Source organism: Squalius cephalus (assembly GCF_949319135.1).
Source record: "Squalius cephalus genome assembly, chromosome: 15".
Classification (NCBI taxonomy): domain Eukaryota; kingdom Metazoa; phylum Chordata; class Actinopteri; order Cypriniformes; family Leuciscidae; genus Squalius; species Squalius cephalus.
The window spans coordinates 6,938,201-6,957,879 of record NC_137136.1 but is presented as its reverse complement, the minus strand read 5'-3'; the positions used below and the strand labels follow the sequence as shown (position 1 = coordinate 6,957,879).

Here is a 19,679-nt window from a genome sequence, read left to right as displayed (position 1 = left end):
TAATGATATGATTGCAAGCAGACTGAGTTAAGGACCTATCAGCCTGTGCCATCTAGAGTTTCATGACTGAACTTTGTTTTCATAAAATTTTTATATTTTGTATAAAAATATCTTCAAGAGTCAGAAAATTGTGATTAACATAATTCACGCTGGAAACAGAAGGTTTAGACTACTGCATTGTGGCAAACAGTCCTCGGGTTGTATACTGTACATTTATGCAAATATGGTTGTTCACTCATGTATAGTATTACAGAAATACACAATGTTTGCAACATTTGCATACTGTGCACAGTATACATATCTGTACTGTGCTATTCTGAGTTGATCTTTCAGATGCATCTATGGAAAGTGACCATTTGTTTAAAAATATATACAATGTAATCTGTGATATGTAGACATCTGAATATCAAAGAGAGACTCTAAATCTGCTGCAATATGTTCGAACGAACAATGCAAGTTTAATATAATTAAGTCAAACACAAATGAACACACGCATACTGTAATAAAACAGTAGATAATGTACAAGTGCAGCGAAAGTGTCTCATTTGCAGACAGATGCTGAGGTGATGCTTGATTTAAGACCTTCACCGGAGGCGCTGTGTGTAAGTAACAGATCTCTAGTCTCACTCCACTGGTTTGCAATCTCTCTCTCTCCATGTGTAAGAGATACAGTGACCAAAACAGTGTAGTCAGCGAGCGAGTGATTACAAACTGATGCTCCAAATTCGCTATAAAATGAAAATCAATATTTCCACAAGTTGCTGCAACATAAAAGATAACCTTCATTGATTTTTCACGACTTAGGCCTGTGTGATAAAATCTAATATAAATTTTCAGCCGGTCGGATTTGGATCAGAGGAGGGAAGCAGGGGCTGCCGATAAGTTCCTCGCTAACATCCCTCAGAGTTGGCTTATTTTCCCCCTTCCTCTTCCTTCTCCCCTTTTTTTTCTCTCTCCTCCACCTCTTTCCCGAGCCACGGCTGTACTATTTATAATTGGCCCGGTACGACGAAAGCTTCTATCGGGAATCAGCTCTAATTTTTATTACGGAGCGGCTAAAGCCTGTTCCAGATAATTTGGAAATTTCAGGGGGAATTGTGATGGAGCTGATGGCAGTGGCGCGGAGGCCCGCAGAAAAGAGCTAACCTGTAATAGCCTGTGTGGCGGCAGCTGATTAAATGTTGCCATAGATGAAAGACCCGCCATCGCCGCAATAAATTAACCAATCACACAAATCCCAAGTCGCCGCTAATCCGGCCTTGATACCCTGATCCTCTGATCAGCCGAAGGAGGTGAAGGGAAGAAAGTGGCTGGTGACACTGTGAGCCACCCTGACTCCAGGCCTGTGTGTAAACAACGGGCTAATGATATCGGTTCTGACCGCTGCCACGGTCCCTAGCGCACTCCTGCCCGCCGGAAATCCCAGTGTCCACGCTACACACTCTTCATTTCTGCTATCAAACCGCACAGGAAGAGATTAAAAGCATGTTATACCTTTTGATTTTAAGCCTTTAAATCGACCAAAATCATTTCATTCTTTTGGTAAGTGTGGGGAAAAAAAAAAATCGAATTCAGCATGAGAATTATGGTTAGATATGGATTTGTCAGATTCACTTTCACTTCCACTTCCAGAAACACTCCACATCTGAAGTTCAGGATACCTGAAATATTAATGTAGATTATTATTATTATAAAACAAGAAGGTGTGCATTTATTAAATTCTATGTAATACATTATGAGCATTAGTACTATGTATCAATGTCTGGTTTTGGAGATTTCTTAATGCAACCAATAAATTATAAAATATATAACAATGAAAATGCTGGAAAATGAAATGTATACTGGTCTTTAAAACAATTAAACAAATATTCATTAGAGTTTAAAATGGAATTTTCAATTTGTTGTGATTTTGTTATGATTTAGACTATAATTAAGACTAATAGACTAACAGCAATGTTACAAAGATACAACAAAAGTATGTAAATACATAAATAAGGAAACCAAAAGTAAAGATAATTGGCAAGTAGAAAAAAAACAAAAAAAATCAATGACACAAGGACAATGTTTAAAGAGTAAAATTTAGACAATTTTAATCCAAATAAATGGCTTTATTTGATAGATCAATGTCCTTGAATCATTGCATTTAAAAAAATATTTTTCATGTATTAAAAAACAGAGATTCAAAGACATAAATGAATTAAAACTGATTAAATTCTGTTTTAGTTTGAAAGGAAATCCTGTAGCTCGAATAGTCGAACATGTCACTTGGCAACGCCAAGGTCACAGGTTATATTTCCAAAGAAAGCTTGAATTGTATGCCTTTAATGTAATGCAAGTCGCTTTGGATAAAAGTGTCAGATTTCCTTTTTCAAACGACCCATTCAGAACCTTAATTTCTGCATGTATAACCTATAACACACACACTGTGTTCACAGGACATTCTCACTGAGAGTAGACTCAAACATCCCCCCCCCCCCATTGAATATATGAATGCCATATGTCAGACTGACATGTGCGAGGGTTCGAGGCAGAGGTGAAGGCTGAAGGTGAGGATAACAGGACCGGACCTGCTCTAAGACTCTGTTTACAACATAACGCACCCTCGATATGGCGACTTCAATTAGTTGTTCGCCATGATGAAACAAATTGCATGTGGTCAACTGGAAATTTCATTAAGACAGATTTTCCCGCAGCTCTCGTTATCTCCGTGTATTAATATTTCCTCAGGCTTGCTGGACGGGTGAGTTGCGAGGGACATATTTTTCCCCTTCCACGCAGCAAACGTCCAAATCCACATGAAATTATGGATTCTCTAAAAATAAACCCTGATGTTTCTCCTTTTCATGTGCTGTTTGATAAACTAAATAAAGCCCCCCCCCCCCATTTTTTCAAAATCACTATCTAGCCCTGAAAATATATTCCCATGTCTGTCATCCGTTCCAGCCTGCTCTTTTTAAATGGCAGTGGTTTCATTGCCTAAAATGAAAAGATACCTCCTCCTTGGTGCCGTCTTTGCTTCTTCTTCTTTTCTTTTTTTTTTTTCAAGCGAGCATCTGCTATTGGGAGGCTAAATAACGGAAATATGCAAAAAGAGAAATTGCACGCTAATTCCCTTTGGAGATAGATCTTGGCGCCTGCCCTGTCATAAATCAGAGAATTTCGATATGAAATGAGGCAAGCTGCTCTAATCATTTCTGCATTTCAAATTGGATCACTGGCTCAATCGCTTGGCTTTTAAACTGCTTGCCTAAGAGCAAATGTGAGGTGGGAGATAATGGGGAAGAAATCTCAGCCCGCGTGCCGTAGTTAGTTTACTGCTTGAGTGCAAAAGAATGCTTTCAGCCCCCCTCCTCCTCCTCCCCTCTCTGCAGCTTTCTCTTTTCAACTTTGTTAAATTGACTTTTTCGTTTGAAATCGATTAAATTGAGAATCACTCCGGCTCTACCAATCTTTTAAGGAACACCCATTGAGGTTCGCTCGGGCCTATCGTTTTGCACTGTTCGTCGTTGCTATAGGAACCATGCATATTTATTCAAAATCACCTTGCTTTAAAAAATAGTTTGACTGTTCAGTGCTGATTTCATCTCAATCTTTTCTGAAGACAGAAATGTGTCCTGTTTACCTCCTAAACAACAGCTGACAGAGATTAAAATGGCTGAATGAAGCGAATGAACAGGACAGTGTGTTTTGTATAAATGCGGCGTTGTCATTTCTCGTTTTCTTTGACACGTTGCATTTTACTGCCATTAAACGTCCATTTCCTGATCTTGAGCATCTGATTGGTTATCTTACCAGCAACAACTGAGCTGATGAATTGAAAAATGAGGGGTAGATGCTAGCCAGTGTCTTGTATTGGCCTTGGACTGCATGTTTTGAAGGTTTCTGGTTTAATGAGCACTTAGCCTCCAGGACAGGAGCTGTTCCTGTCGCCGTGTCTCTCCTCCAGGGCTGAATGGTACAGTCAGAGGCTGCTGGGGACTTCATTAGCACATGCACCCGGCCATATACTGATGGGCCAGATTTATAATGGTACAATTTAAAAGAAATGCAGTTCACCCATAAACGAACGTGCTGTCACATCATGTACTCACCCTCTTGTGGTTCTAAACCCAGCTGGTTTTTACGTGGAACCTAAAAGGAGAGCTTTTGAAGGACCTTTATGAAGAGCTATGAAATGAGTTCATTTTATTTATGCACTATTTTACAGTTGTACAAAGCCAAACATAGCTTTGCGTGAGGAAAACACTGAAAATCAATGAAGAATATAGTGTCAAGGCAGGTTTAAACATCATTGATGATTAATGTATAATGGGGAATGATATTTGAGAGCTGTGAAGAAGGGGACTATTTTAATATTTAAATTTTTAATGAAAAATTATTTCAGTTTGTTCATCACACAAAGCTTGTTCGTATAACTTCAGAAAAGTACAATAAGTTTTATGGACTAATTTGATGGTACTTTTATAGTGTGTTTTTGTCCCTTTTGAAGCTTGACAGTCATGATCACTATGAACAGTGATGATATGGAAAAGAGCTCTGTAAAAATCTTCAAAATTCCTCCTTTTGTTTCCTCAAAAATAATAAAATAAATAATAAAAATAATATATTAATAATAGTGCTGTCAAGTCGAATAATCGCAATTAATCGCATCTAACAAAAAAGTTTTTTTTTCTACAGTATGTGCAAGTTTGTACAGTTTATGTATATATGTATACATATAATACATAAATGGGTGTGTGTACACACACATACAATATATATATACTGTATATAATATATGTACACATGTATTATATAAACAAAAACGTTTGTTAGATGCGATTAATCACGATTAATCGATTTGACAGCACTAATAAATTAAATAATATATATTAAAAAAATATATAATAATAATAATATTAATATATATATATATATATATATATATATATATATATATATATATATATATATATATATATATAAAATAAATAAAACCAGGTATGACACAACATGAGGTAAATAATGTAGTAAATAATGGAAGAAACTTCATTTTTGCATCAACTACTCCTTTAAAGTGTGCCAATATCTTAAGCAGGAAGCAATTACCATTGTGTAGATGCAACAATACTGGGCGTGCACAAATTAGAATAAAACTACAATAACTAAAATCATCCACACAACACAACCTGAACAAATTCAAGCATACTTGAAAGCAAACAAAGTAGAGTGTTTGACTGCCTGACTCGTGTGAAGTTAAATGCACTTTGTGCATAGCTCGCATGCACATTATTTGAAGAGGACATGGCGACGATGAATTCATAATGTTTGCTTTGCATTGTAATAATGTCTAGGAGGCAGAGGAACATGCCTTGCTCTTGTGCTCAAATTCGGCTCGTGAAATGGTGTGCCTTCCCCATAGATCCCCCCTATTTCAATTTGAATTTCCACTTTGAATCCAATTGCTGGCTTCTTTGATCTTTGCATGCAACTTGCTTACGACTCCTACAGCAAAAGCTCGCTATTGGGCCAATAACAAGGGGTTCTCTGTACGTCCCGTACACCTGTACAGATATCTGCATGCCTGGAGGCCCGGGGAGGCAGGTGGCATCTGCCAGGCAACTAATCGCACAGAAACGTCACTGCATTGCCCAGATTCCTCTCATCGTTAGATGCATTCTGTGCAGAGAATGAAAGCCACCCGATCAGATGTGATACAACCTCTGAAAACTAGAAACAACCAGAGTGAATGTGGGTGAAGAAAATGCTCATCATGAGGCAGCATCCATTTGCATAATCTTCCAGGGCAGCATTAAAGCGCTACATGATTTGAGATGGGGTCTTCGTAAAAACCTATTCTCGATATTGAGTCATAGGTAAATAAATAAGAGTGAACTCAACTCCTCCGAACGCATTAGGCGTGAACTCTCTTATCTCGGCTCGCCGACCGTTAAAGCGAGGGTTTTGCGGGGCTGCGTATGCTCTTTGTTACCCAATTAGTTTACTGACGACCCCCGTGGTCTAATTTTCCCGTTTTGACAGGCTCGTACACCCTCGCCTAATGTGCTAGACCACCGGGACAGACGGCCAGACGCTGTCCAGACTTCTACAGCCTCTACCAAGCGTTTCTATCTCACAAAAGGCTTCTGTGATAGCGCACCAGATGACCGCTGCAAAAAATCTGCGATTTTCACACTGAATACTTTCATTTAGTGCTGCTCCTCCATCTGGACTGGTTTGATGAGCGTTTGTGTGACAAAAGACGAGAGGAGACGGGGAACTCGGCTGTGGCCTGTGAGGAAGTAAGAGTAAGTTAGGGCGAGAGAATCGAGCAGAACCGGGTATTAAGTTTAACGTATCAGAACTCAAAAACAGAAGCTGTACTGGTGAACTGCTGATATAACAACTCATTTGCTAAAAGAGAGCCTAATTTGGCTCAAAGCTCCTAACTAGACAATATATCACACGTTTATTCACTTGAAAGGCAATTTCAGAATCGATTGCCAAGACTGGCTTGTCGCGCACTTCAAAATATGTGCATGTATGAGAAAGGACGGCCAACATCTCCTGGATTTCGCCACCAATTAACCATCTCCGCTTCACACGGTGGAATGTTGAATTCCAACAGGGGATTCGAGATTGCAAGTGAAAACTATTGTGGATTATCTCGGCAACTTTTCAAGGAAGTTGTTTCAGTGTCCCACAAGTGGAGTCTTGACAGTGACAGATGGCAAAGCAGCTGGCATCGCTCAAACTCTTCTCCCTTGTGCTAGATTTTCCCCCTCAGTGTTCGCCGTGGATTCTGCCGTGGCGTATTCCAACACCTTTGGCAAGACGTGGCGCAAACCGAGGGAGACAACATTGTGGACAAACTTATGTTGTTTCTTGCTAATTCAGATTTGAATGAGGTTATGCAAAATATCAAACTTCAGGGAGCTTTAGGCGGGCGTTAGTTTTAACTTCTTTACAGACAAAAAAAAAAAAAAAAAAACTTCCAAAAGCTAAACCACTGACGTCAATTCACATGTTAACTCTAGAAATTGCATTTGAAACTATTAAAATCTAGGCTCGCTGTTAATGGGGGGGGGGGGGGGGGGGAGGGGGGGGTCAAACCAGTAACTTTTGAGTCATAAGCCTTTAGCCTTAACCACTACACCACAATCTATTTTACTGAAATGACTGTCATGGTGTCACCAACAGGATTCTTAAAGGGTTAGTTCACCCAAAAATGAAAATTCTGTCATTTATTACTCGCCTTCATGACGTTCCAAACGCCTAAGACTTTCGTTCATCTGCGTAACAGAAATTAAAAGCTTTTGGATGAAATCTGAGAGCTTTCTGTCCCTCCATTGACAACTACGCAACTACCACTTTGACGCTTCAAAAAGTTCATAAAAAATAATCCATATGAATTGAGTGGTTTAGTCCAAATTTTCTGAAGAGACACAATCACTTTATATGATGAACAGATTGAATTTAGGCTTATATAATGAATATAATTACAAATTAAAATAAATAAAATAACTGAATAAATATAAATCACAGATAAAAATAAATGATAATTAATGTTAGACTAATGCTAGACCATTTTTACAAGCATCGTGGTGTTGCTTCCTCCTGATAAAATCACAGAATTCACAGCCTCTTGTGGCTTTTTTTTTTTTATTTCTTCAAATAATCTTCAAAAAGCAGCCCAAGGTGCTTACGCTCAAATAAAATAAGGTATCCAGTTTGTTGCACACCGACTGAAAGCAAAGAGCCCTTGTCAAATGACGTCTATGTGGATGTATCATTCACAAACTTGACACCATGAATTGTGACACGGCGTTTAACGGTGTCTTCGCCCTGATTGTGCTAAACTATGTAGCCATCACTTCAGTCACAAAGCGGTGGCCGCTTATCGCTTTCCCTCCATATCTGTTTGCCTGTTTGGGACATGCAGTGATGAAGAGGAGAAGGGGGAAATGTCAGGTTCACTTGTAGATCAAGTCGAGCATGTATTATCTCAGCTCTAGTCATCTGTGGCCCCGGCAGCCGCTGGCGCTGTGAGGAGAGAACACACACTCTCACACACACACACACACACACCGTTTCCTGTCATAGAGCTGGAAACGGGCTGAGAGGATCCCTCAGAGAGAGAGAGAGGAAGAATAAATCCCAAACACTCCCCCACCATGAGGTCGTGACCTCAGGTCCCCTGTATCCTTCAGGCAGCATCAGTGTATTACAATTGATTCATTAAAAGGGAGAGATCAGTCGTTCTAGTCGTTCAGTTTGAATTATATACAGGGACAGACAGACAGATAGACACACACACACACACACACACACACACACACACACACACACACACACACACACACACACATATATATATATATATATATATATATATATATACAAATATTTTATATATTCATAAAATACTGAATAAGTTTGAATTATATACTGAGACAGACAGACAGACAGACAGACAGACAGACACACAAACACACACACACACACACACACACACACACAAACACACACACACACACACACACACACACACACACACACACACACACACATATATATATATATATATTTTGTAATGAAATTTGTGGAATAATATGTAAAGAATTCAGTTATACACTGCAACATTTTTTCGTCAGGTATGCTAAAAATGTATATTTCATCTAAATCATATGGTTTTAGGCCAAAAATATTATGTAATACAGAAGTATTATCAATGCTGAAAGCATTATCAAATTAGCCAAAATATGTAATAAATGGTGAGGAATGTAGAACTTTATGAATGACTATCATTTGACTTATGTGGAGCTTTTGCATAATTTTACAATTCAAGATCATAACGACGACCGTCTGAATTCTCTCCAGATCTCCAGGACATTTCGTACATTGGATTAAACCAAGCATTATCAAATTAGTCAAAATATCTCATAAATGACCATTTAAGCTGTGAGGGATGTATAGACCTTTATGAATGACTATAATTTGAATTCTTTGGAACTTTTAAATTCTTTAAGAATTTTGAAATTCAATATTATGATGAGTAAATTATATCTTAGTTGCATTTTATCAATATTCTTCTACTAACAGATCATAAATAAAAGTAAAAACGTTCATATTATGCATAACACATTCAGATATTCACAACAAAAATATTTCATCTGGTATGCTAAAAGTATATTTCATATTATAAAGGAATCAACCTGTCTACATTTAATTACACCATCATCAAAGCTGAAAGCACTATAAAATTAGTCACAATATCTGATAAATGAATATTTAAGTGAGGGGAGATGTGTCAAACTTTATAAATGACAACTTGTGGAGCTTTCTGCAGTGTGATTAAGTGATTAAAGTGATTTATATCATAAAAAAATCAGATGTGCATCCCGATTTTACAGAAAATAACGTAACTTCACCATCTAGCACAGGAGCTTCAGTCACATTTAGATAAAATACCTGGCGAACAATAATTAGTGAAGTAAATATTATTCAAAGAACCACCCTGAGTGAATTTATTCCACGCTTTTTAGGTTATCATCACTGAAAAGTACAAAAGCAGAAGCTCAATGAAAGCCCCTGGGGCAGATTCATATCTAATCAACTGCATTTAGGCATGCTTTCACACAAAAACAAATCATTCTTTATGCATTTCCTATTTCTTTTGCCCAAGAAAAACACATGCAATGATCCATTCATTCATAGGGTTTTCAATCGGACCATCGGTCATTTAAAAATGCACAGAAGATGACACAGAGAGCGCATCACCTTGGACTGCAGCTTTTACTCATTTCATTCATGTGGCATTATGAACACAGTGATTTGAATATGAGAATGTACTTGGATTCTAGTACCTTGAAACTCTGCAGCAGAGCACGTAATTGGTAAAGCTGCTGAATCAAAGACATGAATGCTGGACCTCCTGTGTCTTTACTCCAGGGTATAATAACCCCTGATGTTTAGTTAGGAAGATTTATATTCATTAACAGGATCCATTCAAATAATTATGACTGATGATGAACGACTCTATAAAAAGAGACAAAATTGGCACTATGTACTTTCTTAATACACAAATCTGGTCTTACTGTACTTATTCCAAAGAGAACAAACTTTGTATTTGTAAACTTTTTTTAAATGTAATATTTCAACCCCTGTCATCTAACCATCTGTCATATAGAGACCAATTTTCACAATCCAATCAATTCCTGATGAATAAAATGTCCTGCACTATATTTGTCTCTAGTTTCATTCAAAAATGTGTCAATTACAGAAGCAAGATGGGTCGTATACACAGTTTTAAGTGTGCTGTTGGAATTTCTTACAGGGGTGGATCTAGAAAAAAATGATTACTGACCCCAAACTTAATTCTTAAACTACAGTGTCTAGTTTGTCCTGGATCATTAATATATTTCTAAGCAGTCTATATATATAGCAAACAGAGTTTCACAGAGACTCAGAAGCTCTTCATATAATGTAGTTGTGTGTTGATTTTACTTGCCCTGTCGCTCTTCTCCCTCAACCTCAGCCAGACGCTAAAAGCTGAGCCATTTTTGACTGGTTAAAGCCTAGCAAAGTAATTGATGCGTGCAATCACAAATTGGTTCCCCGCCTAAACTTTGGGCCTATTATTTCATTAGATAAAGCCACATTCGGCTTGCCAAAATCATTTTTGTGTCCAACAAGGAATTAAAATCCCGTTAACGCTCAGGAGCGGGCGACATTACAAACGGGGGAGATTTTCTCTCTGATAAATATAGCCTCAGATGTAAATAAGATCTATATGAGCACGACGTGCCAAATATACACTTGCACAAGTTCTCTTGCTTATGAGCAAATAAACCCCACTTGCATATATAATTAGATGTAAGTGTAAATAATTGGTTATGCATGTGCCAACACGCGGATGATGTTTGTCTGTGTGCGTATGTGCGCGCTCCACTCTCAAGTCCCACTGATTCGTCTTTCCAGCCATGTTGAATCCTCTTTTCTTATCAGAGCAGTGCAGGCCTGCATCAGGCGCTCCTTGCTATGACAGAGGCTACAACAATAGGCATGCGATACTGCTGCTTAGCGCTGCGTTTCGGAGGGGAAACCTGCCACAGGCACAGATTAACAACACACACACACACGCACACACACACACACATTCGCTTTCTCTCCCTTTCAAACACACGCACACACTCCCACAAAATAGATTGCAGCCACCAAAACAAAACATTTTTCCAAAGGCCCGGCTCTTGATTAATGAAGTAATGACAAGAAGAAAAATATAATTTCGGCATGAAAAAAATCCACTGCCACTTGTTCAAGTTTGGGATGAACAATAAACCTATAGGAGGAGGAAGAGGACAGCAAAGAGGAGGAGATAAAGCCGATTGATGGCTGGAATTATTCCTCCCGCTCATTCGATACACTGGTGCACGCTGAATTACAGCATAAAAACAATCCAGGAGCCCAACAGACACTGGTCACCCTCTGACGGCTGCAAATGAAGACAATAGCTTGACATTTCTGCAGCCGTGGACACTCGACCAATACAAACACAAGCTCAGAAGATGCTCTTTCATAGCTCAGAAGACTCCAGGGTTCTCTTAATTTCGGATGTTACTTTTTGAGTAGTTGGATGAGAAATGAGATTGCAGAGACTGCAGATATCTTGGTGAATCTGAGCACAGTTTGAGAACTCTTCTGAGGAGAAACATCTGAGGAGCAGGAGACTTAAGCAAAAGTCTCCATTTGCACTCCATTGAGTCTCATTTCTGGGAGAAACAACTGAATAAAGAGAGAGCTTTCTTATTTGAGAGTATTCTTTCCTACCGCACATCCTGATTTTGCCGAGTTTGACGCGTTGACCCTAGAACAATATTTCTGTCCAAAAATTCAATCTTAACCGTGTCCCTACCCCTAAACCTAACCCTACTTATAAGTTATCCCTAAAATCAGAGGGAAATGACAGGTGAATAACACTGATGTAGAAGCACCTAACCCTGGTTGTAAGCCTAAACTTGACATAAACTGTAAACTCGTCCCTCAAATCTGATTGGTTGATTGGAATGTTACACGTTACACTTGGTGAAATCAGGTTCTGCGTCCCTAAACATACAGTAAATGCTCGAGTGATGTAATACAATGATAAAATACAGTTTATGATGACAAATGAAATGCAAATCAAACAAACACTTCATACAACATTTACCAGGGTTATGCTAGAATCGGAATTTAATTGATAATGTCTTTCAAATTTCATTTAAATTGAGGTAATAAACAGGATACAGAACTGCAATTTGTAGAATAAAAATGAGCTGAAATTCAAATAATATCTGTATAATATCTAATCAGTATTACATATACATAGACTATATTTAATAAATGATAACTATTGAAAGAACACATAATTTCCCATGTTGAATTTCTTTGAATTGCAATTTAGTAGATTCTACTTCCTGTCATTACAAAATCTAATTCGACTTCCTGTGGGGTGTGGCCAACTCAACTCATATTCATTAATTTAAAGGGAACAGTTTCTTCAAATGTAAATTATGCACAACCCACTCAAAACACACTCAAACATTAAAGCAGAAAAAGTCATCCATTGACAAGACTGTCAGTTAATTAAAATTGACAGAAAAAAGTAGAGGATACGTATCCTGCCTGGTTATCACTGCTTCTTAACAAAGCTTTTTAATTAGCGAAAAGATCATTCATTAGATGGACACTGAACTAAAAGCCATACTTAACTAACAGCCATCTTGAAAAGGGGCCTGTAAATCTGTAGTTCATTATTAGGCTGTTTCCAAATCAATTATTAACACTTAAAATGGACACCGGGCAGCGAGAGGCACAGAGCTATAGGCCGCAGTACGGGTTGAGTCCAGGCCCGGTAATTACCGTGATGAAGACACCTGCTACTCAATAGCTTCGACCCAGACCGACCGGCCGCCCGGCCCCCAGATGGCAGACATTTATGTCTGAGTGTCATTATTAATTTGTGTTAATTTGGTGGGGTGGACGGGCTCGTCGCTCACCTGCACAGGGGCTGCTGGGTAATTGAGCTCTAATGGCCTGATTGATCGGCAGGAGAGGAGAGAGCTCAGGCGACTATCACTCAGACGCAGAGAGAAAGCGCTCTGTAGACACAGCCGTTCAAACATCCATCGGACACTGACACCACAATATACCTTAAATCAATTTGCAAGTCATTTCGGTCACATTTCAACAACTCTGTTAAAGCAGCCTGTCTTGCAATTTTATTCACATCTTCAATCATTTCAATACCTAATTATTTTCTGACCTGGCGTAGGAAATATGATAGAAAAATAGTGTCCGCTTTTACACTAGGTATGATTCACTGTTCAGATAGCTTTTGGAGATCCGCTCCAGAGTGTTAAATCAATAAATGCGATTATAGTGAGAGGCGACTCGCTGAGTCGTGAATCATTTGAGTGAATCGTTTGAATGGAACGAAGATGGATGGAATCCAGAGTGAGTTTGATGTGTAGAGACTGCAGAGCGTGGCATCGTAAACTCCCAAAAGCCCTCTGGTCTCCACTGACTTCTCTGTACATCAGATGTGCCCTTCGCACCGATAAGCCCTCATCATGTGACCCTATCTCTGCCCCACAGATGCCAAGATCTTCTGACTGCACTCACTTACCCGCTTCACACCAGGAGGGCTACGTTATTCAGTTCTAGATGCTGGACGCCCCCAAACTCATGTCCTACTTCACCATATACAAGGGGCGGACACACAAGATTTGGTTTTCTATTCACTTTCATTCATACACATGTAAAACACTAAAGTTTTGGGGATTTTCTTCATGCTAATGAAAGTTAGATCTGAGAATTTGGGCAATATAACCAAAATCTTATTTCACGATAATATATCCAGTCAAACCAAAAATGATTCAGACACCAGATTTAAATTTTGATCTTTTTTTCCTAAAGGGTGCAGGACAATGAAAGCTTTAGCATAAGTTCTGCCAGGAAGACTCAATTACTATGTCACTTATTACCTTCACGTCTATCTATATTGATATAAAAGATCAGTACTTACACGTTTGAGTTCGCAGACGCTGACGCAAACAATTAGTATTTGCTTGCCGAGTCTTTCTTGTAGAACTGTAGCTCATTTATCTAAGTCAGGATAGCAAAATAAAGTAAACTGTGACATATTATACCCAAAAATTCTTCATACAGTGGACTACCAGTAAAATTGATAAAAATTTGGGGCCAAAAAGTTTTCAGACACTTTCTTTAATTGCTAATGCGCCATTTTTACACCACAGACTGAACTAAATTAAGCATTGCTTGGTAATAGGTTGACCTAAATTGGTATTATCTAATTGTGTACTAACAGAAGGATTGCCAAGACCAGTGAAATATCAACTGATTTGATAACTCTGAGTTCTTGTCATATTTTATTACCATTTCTAAACTATAGCGAATAAACTGTGATAATGTGGAAAATGTTGAAGGTGTCTGAAAATGTTTTAGTTTGTTTAGTTTAGTTTGACTGTATGTATGTATGTTAGGTTGCTGTTACTTTAAAACCTAATGCACGGATCCAACATCCAGTTATTAACCGTTTATGTCCACTTAAAGGGCTAGTTCACACAAACATGACAATTCTGCCATCATTTATTCACTCTTGTGTTGTTCCAAACCTGTATGACTTTCTTTCTTCTGAGAAACACAAAAGAAGATATTCTGAAGAATGTTGGGAACAAAACAGTTTTGGTTCCAGTTGACTTCCATTGTATAGACAAAAATACGATGCAAGTCATTGAGAACTGAAACTTGTTACATCATTCTTCATTTTTGGGTGGACTAACCTTTTAAGACATAACCGACTGTGTTTACATGAATACTCGTCCAGATGGGCATTTTGACAGTTCAAGCGCAAAAACCAGCAAAAGAGAACTGAATTCTGGATCGGGGAAGTGGTTTTCTTTACCACATTGAGTTCTTTTTCTAAGCCTTTTGTGTCTGATTACTTTTTAGTTTCGCAACTTTATTTTATCATTCATGTATGTTTCTTTATCGCTTAAACATGTAAATAACTTTAGAAGTCCTGTACTGCATGAAAATATTTACATACCACAATATATAGGTAGCAACATTTCTATCGATACAAACTTTATATCATCACCACGATATATACCAGCATACACACAGCCCTACTTTTGACCAACCGTCCTTAAAGGATTCAGAGTTTTTCTGAACATTCAATCATAGTAAATGACATGAGCGGCACATTAAAAGCTGGTGTGACTGTCCCTTCAGATGATCTGAACCAATGTTGACCCGACTCAGCATGCTGAATACATTCAGTATACTAACATTTGACATTTGAGACATCACTTTTCAATTTAGCCAGTTGCATGCAGGTCCATAAACCAGCAGGCAGAATGAAAGCACTTTGGGTTCAGTCCACATAATATATCATAAATCAGCAAGTTCTGTCTTTCCCAGATCAGGCACTGAAAAGGGTAACACAGGTGCTTATCACAGTGAATTGGAAATTCAACAGAGTGCACCTCTAAGGGTCAAAATCCATGAAGATGGAGCTTTCTTTCTAAAGACATCACACTTCATTTCAACTTCAAGAGTTTTCATGCTGTTCTCTGACATTACATGTTTTAACCCTGCAGAACGTCACACAATGTTTGGTTTCCTTAAATCACAGCTGAGCTGACAATGTTTTTCTCTAAAATTTTAAAGGGATGATGCACACAAAATTAACATTGTTTACCCCCTTTTACAGTATTTACTTGTGTTTTACAGAGAAACAGGAAAGAAGAAATTTTGAAAACAGAATGTGTGCACTTTCTAGGGGTGGTACAGCTCAAAAGCATGATGAAAAAAAAAAAAAAAAGATTTAATAAAGTTATGAGTTATGTGTTAGAGTAATCCCCTAGAATGGAGCCTCAAAGTCCGAACTCCTCACAGACTTTTCCTTACGTTTTAACAGGATAAATATTAGATTCGTTACAATTTTTAATAACTATTGCTTAATTAATCCACATTCAAAATGGAATGTTAAATCCTGAAGGATTCCTCTTTCCGCCTGTGTAGTTAGGTCAACACTTTCTTCTTTTCCGTTCTTTCTTTAACGGATGAAGGAACGTAGCTACAACTTGGGCCTAACTGGAAGAATCAGATCCAAACTGAGAACAACAAATCTAGAAGGTATTATATTAACCAGGATTTTAGTAATAAAATAAACAGATTAAATGGTTAAAAGCACATAGGAGGTAATTCTGAGGTCAGTTTGATGCTAGAATGTTCAAGTAGCACTGGGTTATAATCTATATGCAACACAATTAACATCTGTTTATGTTCAGTAATCTTTCCCGTATGTCAATATGCAAATGATGGACTTCAGGGAAAATAAGCCTCACCCTTAATAACGAACAGCTTCATGGACTGATTTACAAATACTGAGACTCTGTTAAAGGTGAAGTGTGTGTTTTCTGTGCTAGCAGACATTTAATTTTTTTAAAGCAGGAAACTTTCGCAAACCAATGTTGCTGGTTCAACCAATAAACAGATCTTTCTGTTTGAACAAACCACTTCATTTATTTTAATTTGGTGCATCCTTCACCTTTAACCCTCGTCAATGTTTAACTCGAGATAACGTACCTGAGCATCTGTGTTTAGGTCAATTTTGCCCTCGAAAGGCCCCCACGTGGTTCCTACAGGAAGCTGCTGTCGGCTGTGAATCCGGCGTTCTCCATCTTTGTTGAACAGGTCCAGTTCTCCTATGTGACAGAACAGGCCAGTCAATCAGTGTCACACAATAAATACTTCAAGGTGATCATAAATATATTTATTTTTTATGCCTTTATTATTTGCTATGAGACTAACCAATAAGAAATGCATTAAAAAAATAATTCAATTAGATTTCAGTGAGGGAACATGACAGAAATAGAAACCAAGTGACTGACAAAATGTCTTTAGTCGTTGCTGATTAGGACAAAAATTCTGACATACAACATTTTTTTTTTTTTTTAGATGGATGGATGGATGGATGATGCAAATTTTGCACTACTCACATTTTCTTCAATAAAATGTACAACAATCTAACTACATTTATTGTAATCACATTAACAATTCTTTTATGTAGTGTAGCTCATAACCTTAAAAGTAATACTGTTGATATTTAACCTGCTGTATTAATACAGAATTGATTGCGTATTGCGATCACATTTTCATTGCTAGAAGTTTCTGTTTTCTAAAAACCATTATCTGAGCATCATAGAGTGTTTTCCTGCTTCCTCCAGTGAGTGACTGTAGTATTTGATACAGACTCCAGCACCTGTTCTCAGAGCTGATGGCGATCAGATGGAGCGTATCAAACCGCTGGGATGCTAACTCCTCTTGAAAGAGCGTCTTTCGCTCTCTGATAAAACCTCGCTGAGATGTTACAGGCTTACAGACTGGCAGCGTGGGCTCTATTTCTGTTTTTCCAGGAAGGGGGCCGAGGCCTCTTGTTAGTGCCGCGCTGAGCTCGGAGTTAATTAACCGTGTCACGGGATAGCACAGCTAGCCCTGCGAGTTCCCCGAGCGCTGCTATCTAATCAGTTAGATTTTGTGTGCTTTTTTAGGACAGTGATTAATCAAACAGTTATTATAATAGACTGCCTGGTCATGACTCTCGTCTCTTGAGGGCTAGGGGGCTCTTGTCACGAGGATCTCAAGAGCAGACTTCCGGCTGGTTTTCATGGCGATGTTGAGAGCTTTTTGGGGCCAACCTGCGACGGAGGGAGATTTATCCCTCGGAGCTCGAGTGCTATCTGCTTTATCTTCCTGCGAGCTTCCTGCAAGCTGTGTTACAGCACTCATAGCAACAGCTCTTTACAGTGAGCCAGGGACTGAGAATCTGTACTGAAAATATTTGCGTGAATTGTTTGCAACTTTCTCATAAAATTCAAATAAAAATAGACAAAAATAGCCCACATTCTTAAAAATATCTTTATCCTAATATCTTAATCTTTATTGGCATTGGTGGTTCCATGAAGAACCTTTGACATCAATGAAACCTTTTCAATGTATAAAAGTGGGGAAAAAAGCTTCTTTAGATTATTAAAATGTTCTTCACACTAATAAATAATGGATCTTTTAAAAACTGTTCAATGAAAGGTTCCCCCCTTTTGGAACCGATATTTTTAAGATTGTGCAGATTATTTGGTCTTGGGAAAATTTGATGAGAAATCATATTGAGATCTCTGACTTTTGGATTGCAGACTTTTGTCTCTTGAGAAATTGGGGTCTCACAGTTCGAGATGTTGCTGAGATATCTTCTGAAACTCTCAGAAGACACATATCTAGGAACAGAGGCATCATATGTGATTTTGACAGCAGACAGACAGTGTCTGCATCGCTCGCACACAACATAAAGGTGTTTCTGTAGTGTAGCATGTTTGGTGACCTGTGCTAAATAAAAGCCTGTTGGGTAGATGATCTTCAGCGTGTTCTTTGTTGGCTGAAGCGCTGATTGAACTTTAAAATGACCTATTCAGCTGTGTTTCTGCACTGCAGATATGATCTGCGTATTTGTGACATACTAACACGCTAGTCTGCTTGTATGGAAATTCCCCTGCGACTGAATAAACATCACAGTACACAGAAAACATTCCCAGACGTTTAGTGCATTTTCCTCTAGAAAATAGGATTTTTGGATAGCAAAGCCCATGGTGAATGAATATGGCAATCATTCAATACTATGGTAAATATCCAAATAACATGGAATTACTGGAGAACTGAAATAGTATGAAACACCAACGCTATCTCATGACCAATTCGTACGAATTCGTAAAAGGTGGCTAATTCGTACGATCTGTCTAAACCCCAGTGATGGGTCGGTTTAGGGGCGGGGTCAGGGGTAGGTCATTCGTACGAATTCATACGAATTGGGCAACTCCTAAAATATGTACGATTCAGCAAAAATCGTACGAATTCGTACGAGTGAGGTCATATGAATTCGTACAAATTAGCCACCTCGTAAAATTCGAATACGAATTGCCATGAGATAGGGTTGGAAACACTGCTTGTGAAACCATACTTATATACAGTATGTTCAAAGAATTGCTTTTCTTATTTCCTGCAACCCCCGCTCCAGTGCTAATGCCTTTATTCCATGTTATGGAGCTCAGCAGAGATAGTGGGAGAATTTAGGAGGTGGGGGGTCTCTCTGAAGCCTGTTGTGTTCCTGCCAGCCTGTTGGAAGGTGGGGAACCTCATTAAAGGGAAATAATTAAGCGTTGGAGCGCAGCTGGTCCACATCACAGACAGGCTAAATCTATGCTAGCTCACCACCGCTTGATGTGCTCTGTTCCTACTCTGATAAGACCTTGTGGCCTTTCGCCATGATCGCACAAGTTTCTCTTTAGCCCGCATTGTCACTTTCGCTGAAGTCTTCTGCGCATCCCATGCTGGGGTGAATGAGAAAGGCGTGCTGCACAAGGATATCTGAAGACCTAACTCTGGTAAGAACCAATGTGTCAGTCGTCCGCGGAACGTTCCAAGCCACGTCTCGAAACCTCACGTCCCAGCTGGCTCGTCCCAGCTGTTACTGATACGACACCAGCCCGAGAGGCAAGACGACGACATACGGCTCTGGGTGCGTAATGAGCCAGCCTGCCACCATCGCCATGTTTGCTACAAGCGTTTAGATGTTGACTCGCCAT

General features: G+C 38.7%; 1 protein-coding gene across 5 annotated transcripts in view; it reads right to left on the bottom strand.

The window, feature by feature from the left end:
• Positions 1-19,679, bottom strand: part of zfpm2a (zinc finger protein, FOG family member 2a) — a 212,887-nt gene that overhangs the window by 62,774 nt on the left and 130,434 nt on the right. For all 5 annotated transcript variants that reach the window (XM_079893740.1, XM_079893741.1, XM_079893743.1 and 2 more), the window contains one exon: positions 16,633-16,751. In XM_079893740.1, the coding sequence (XP_079749866.1) occupies positions 16,633-16,751 (119 nt within the window). The remainder of the gene's footprint in view (positions 1-16,632; positions 16,752-19,679) is intronic.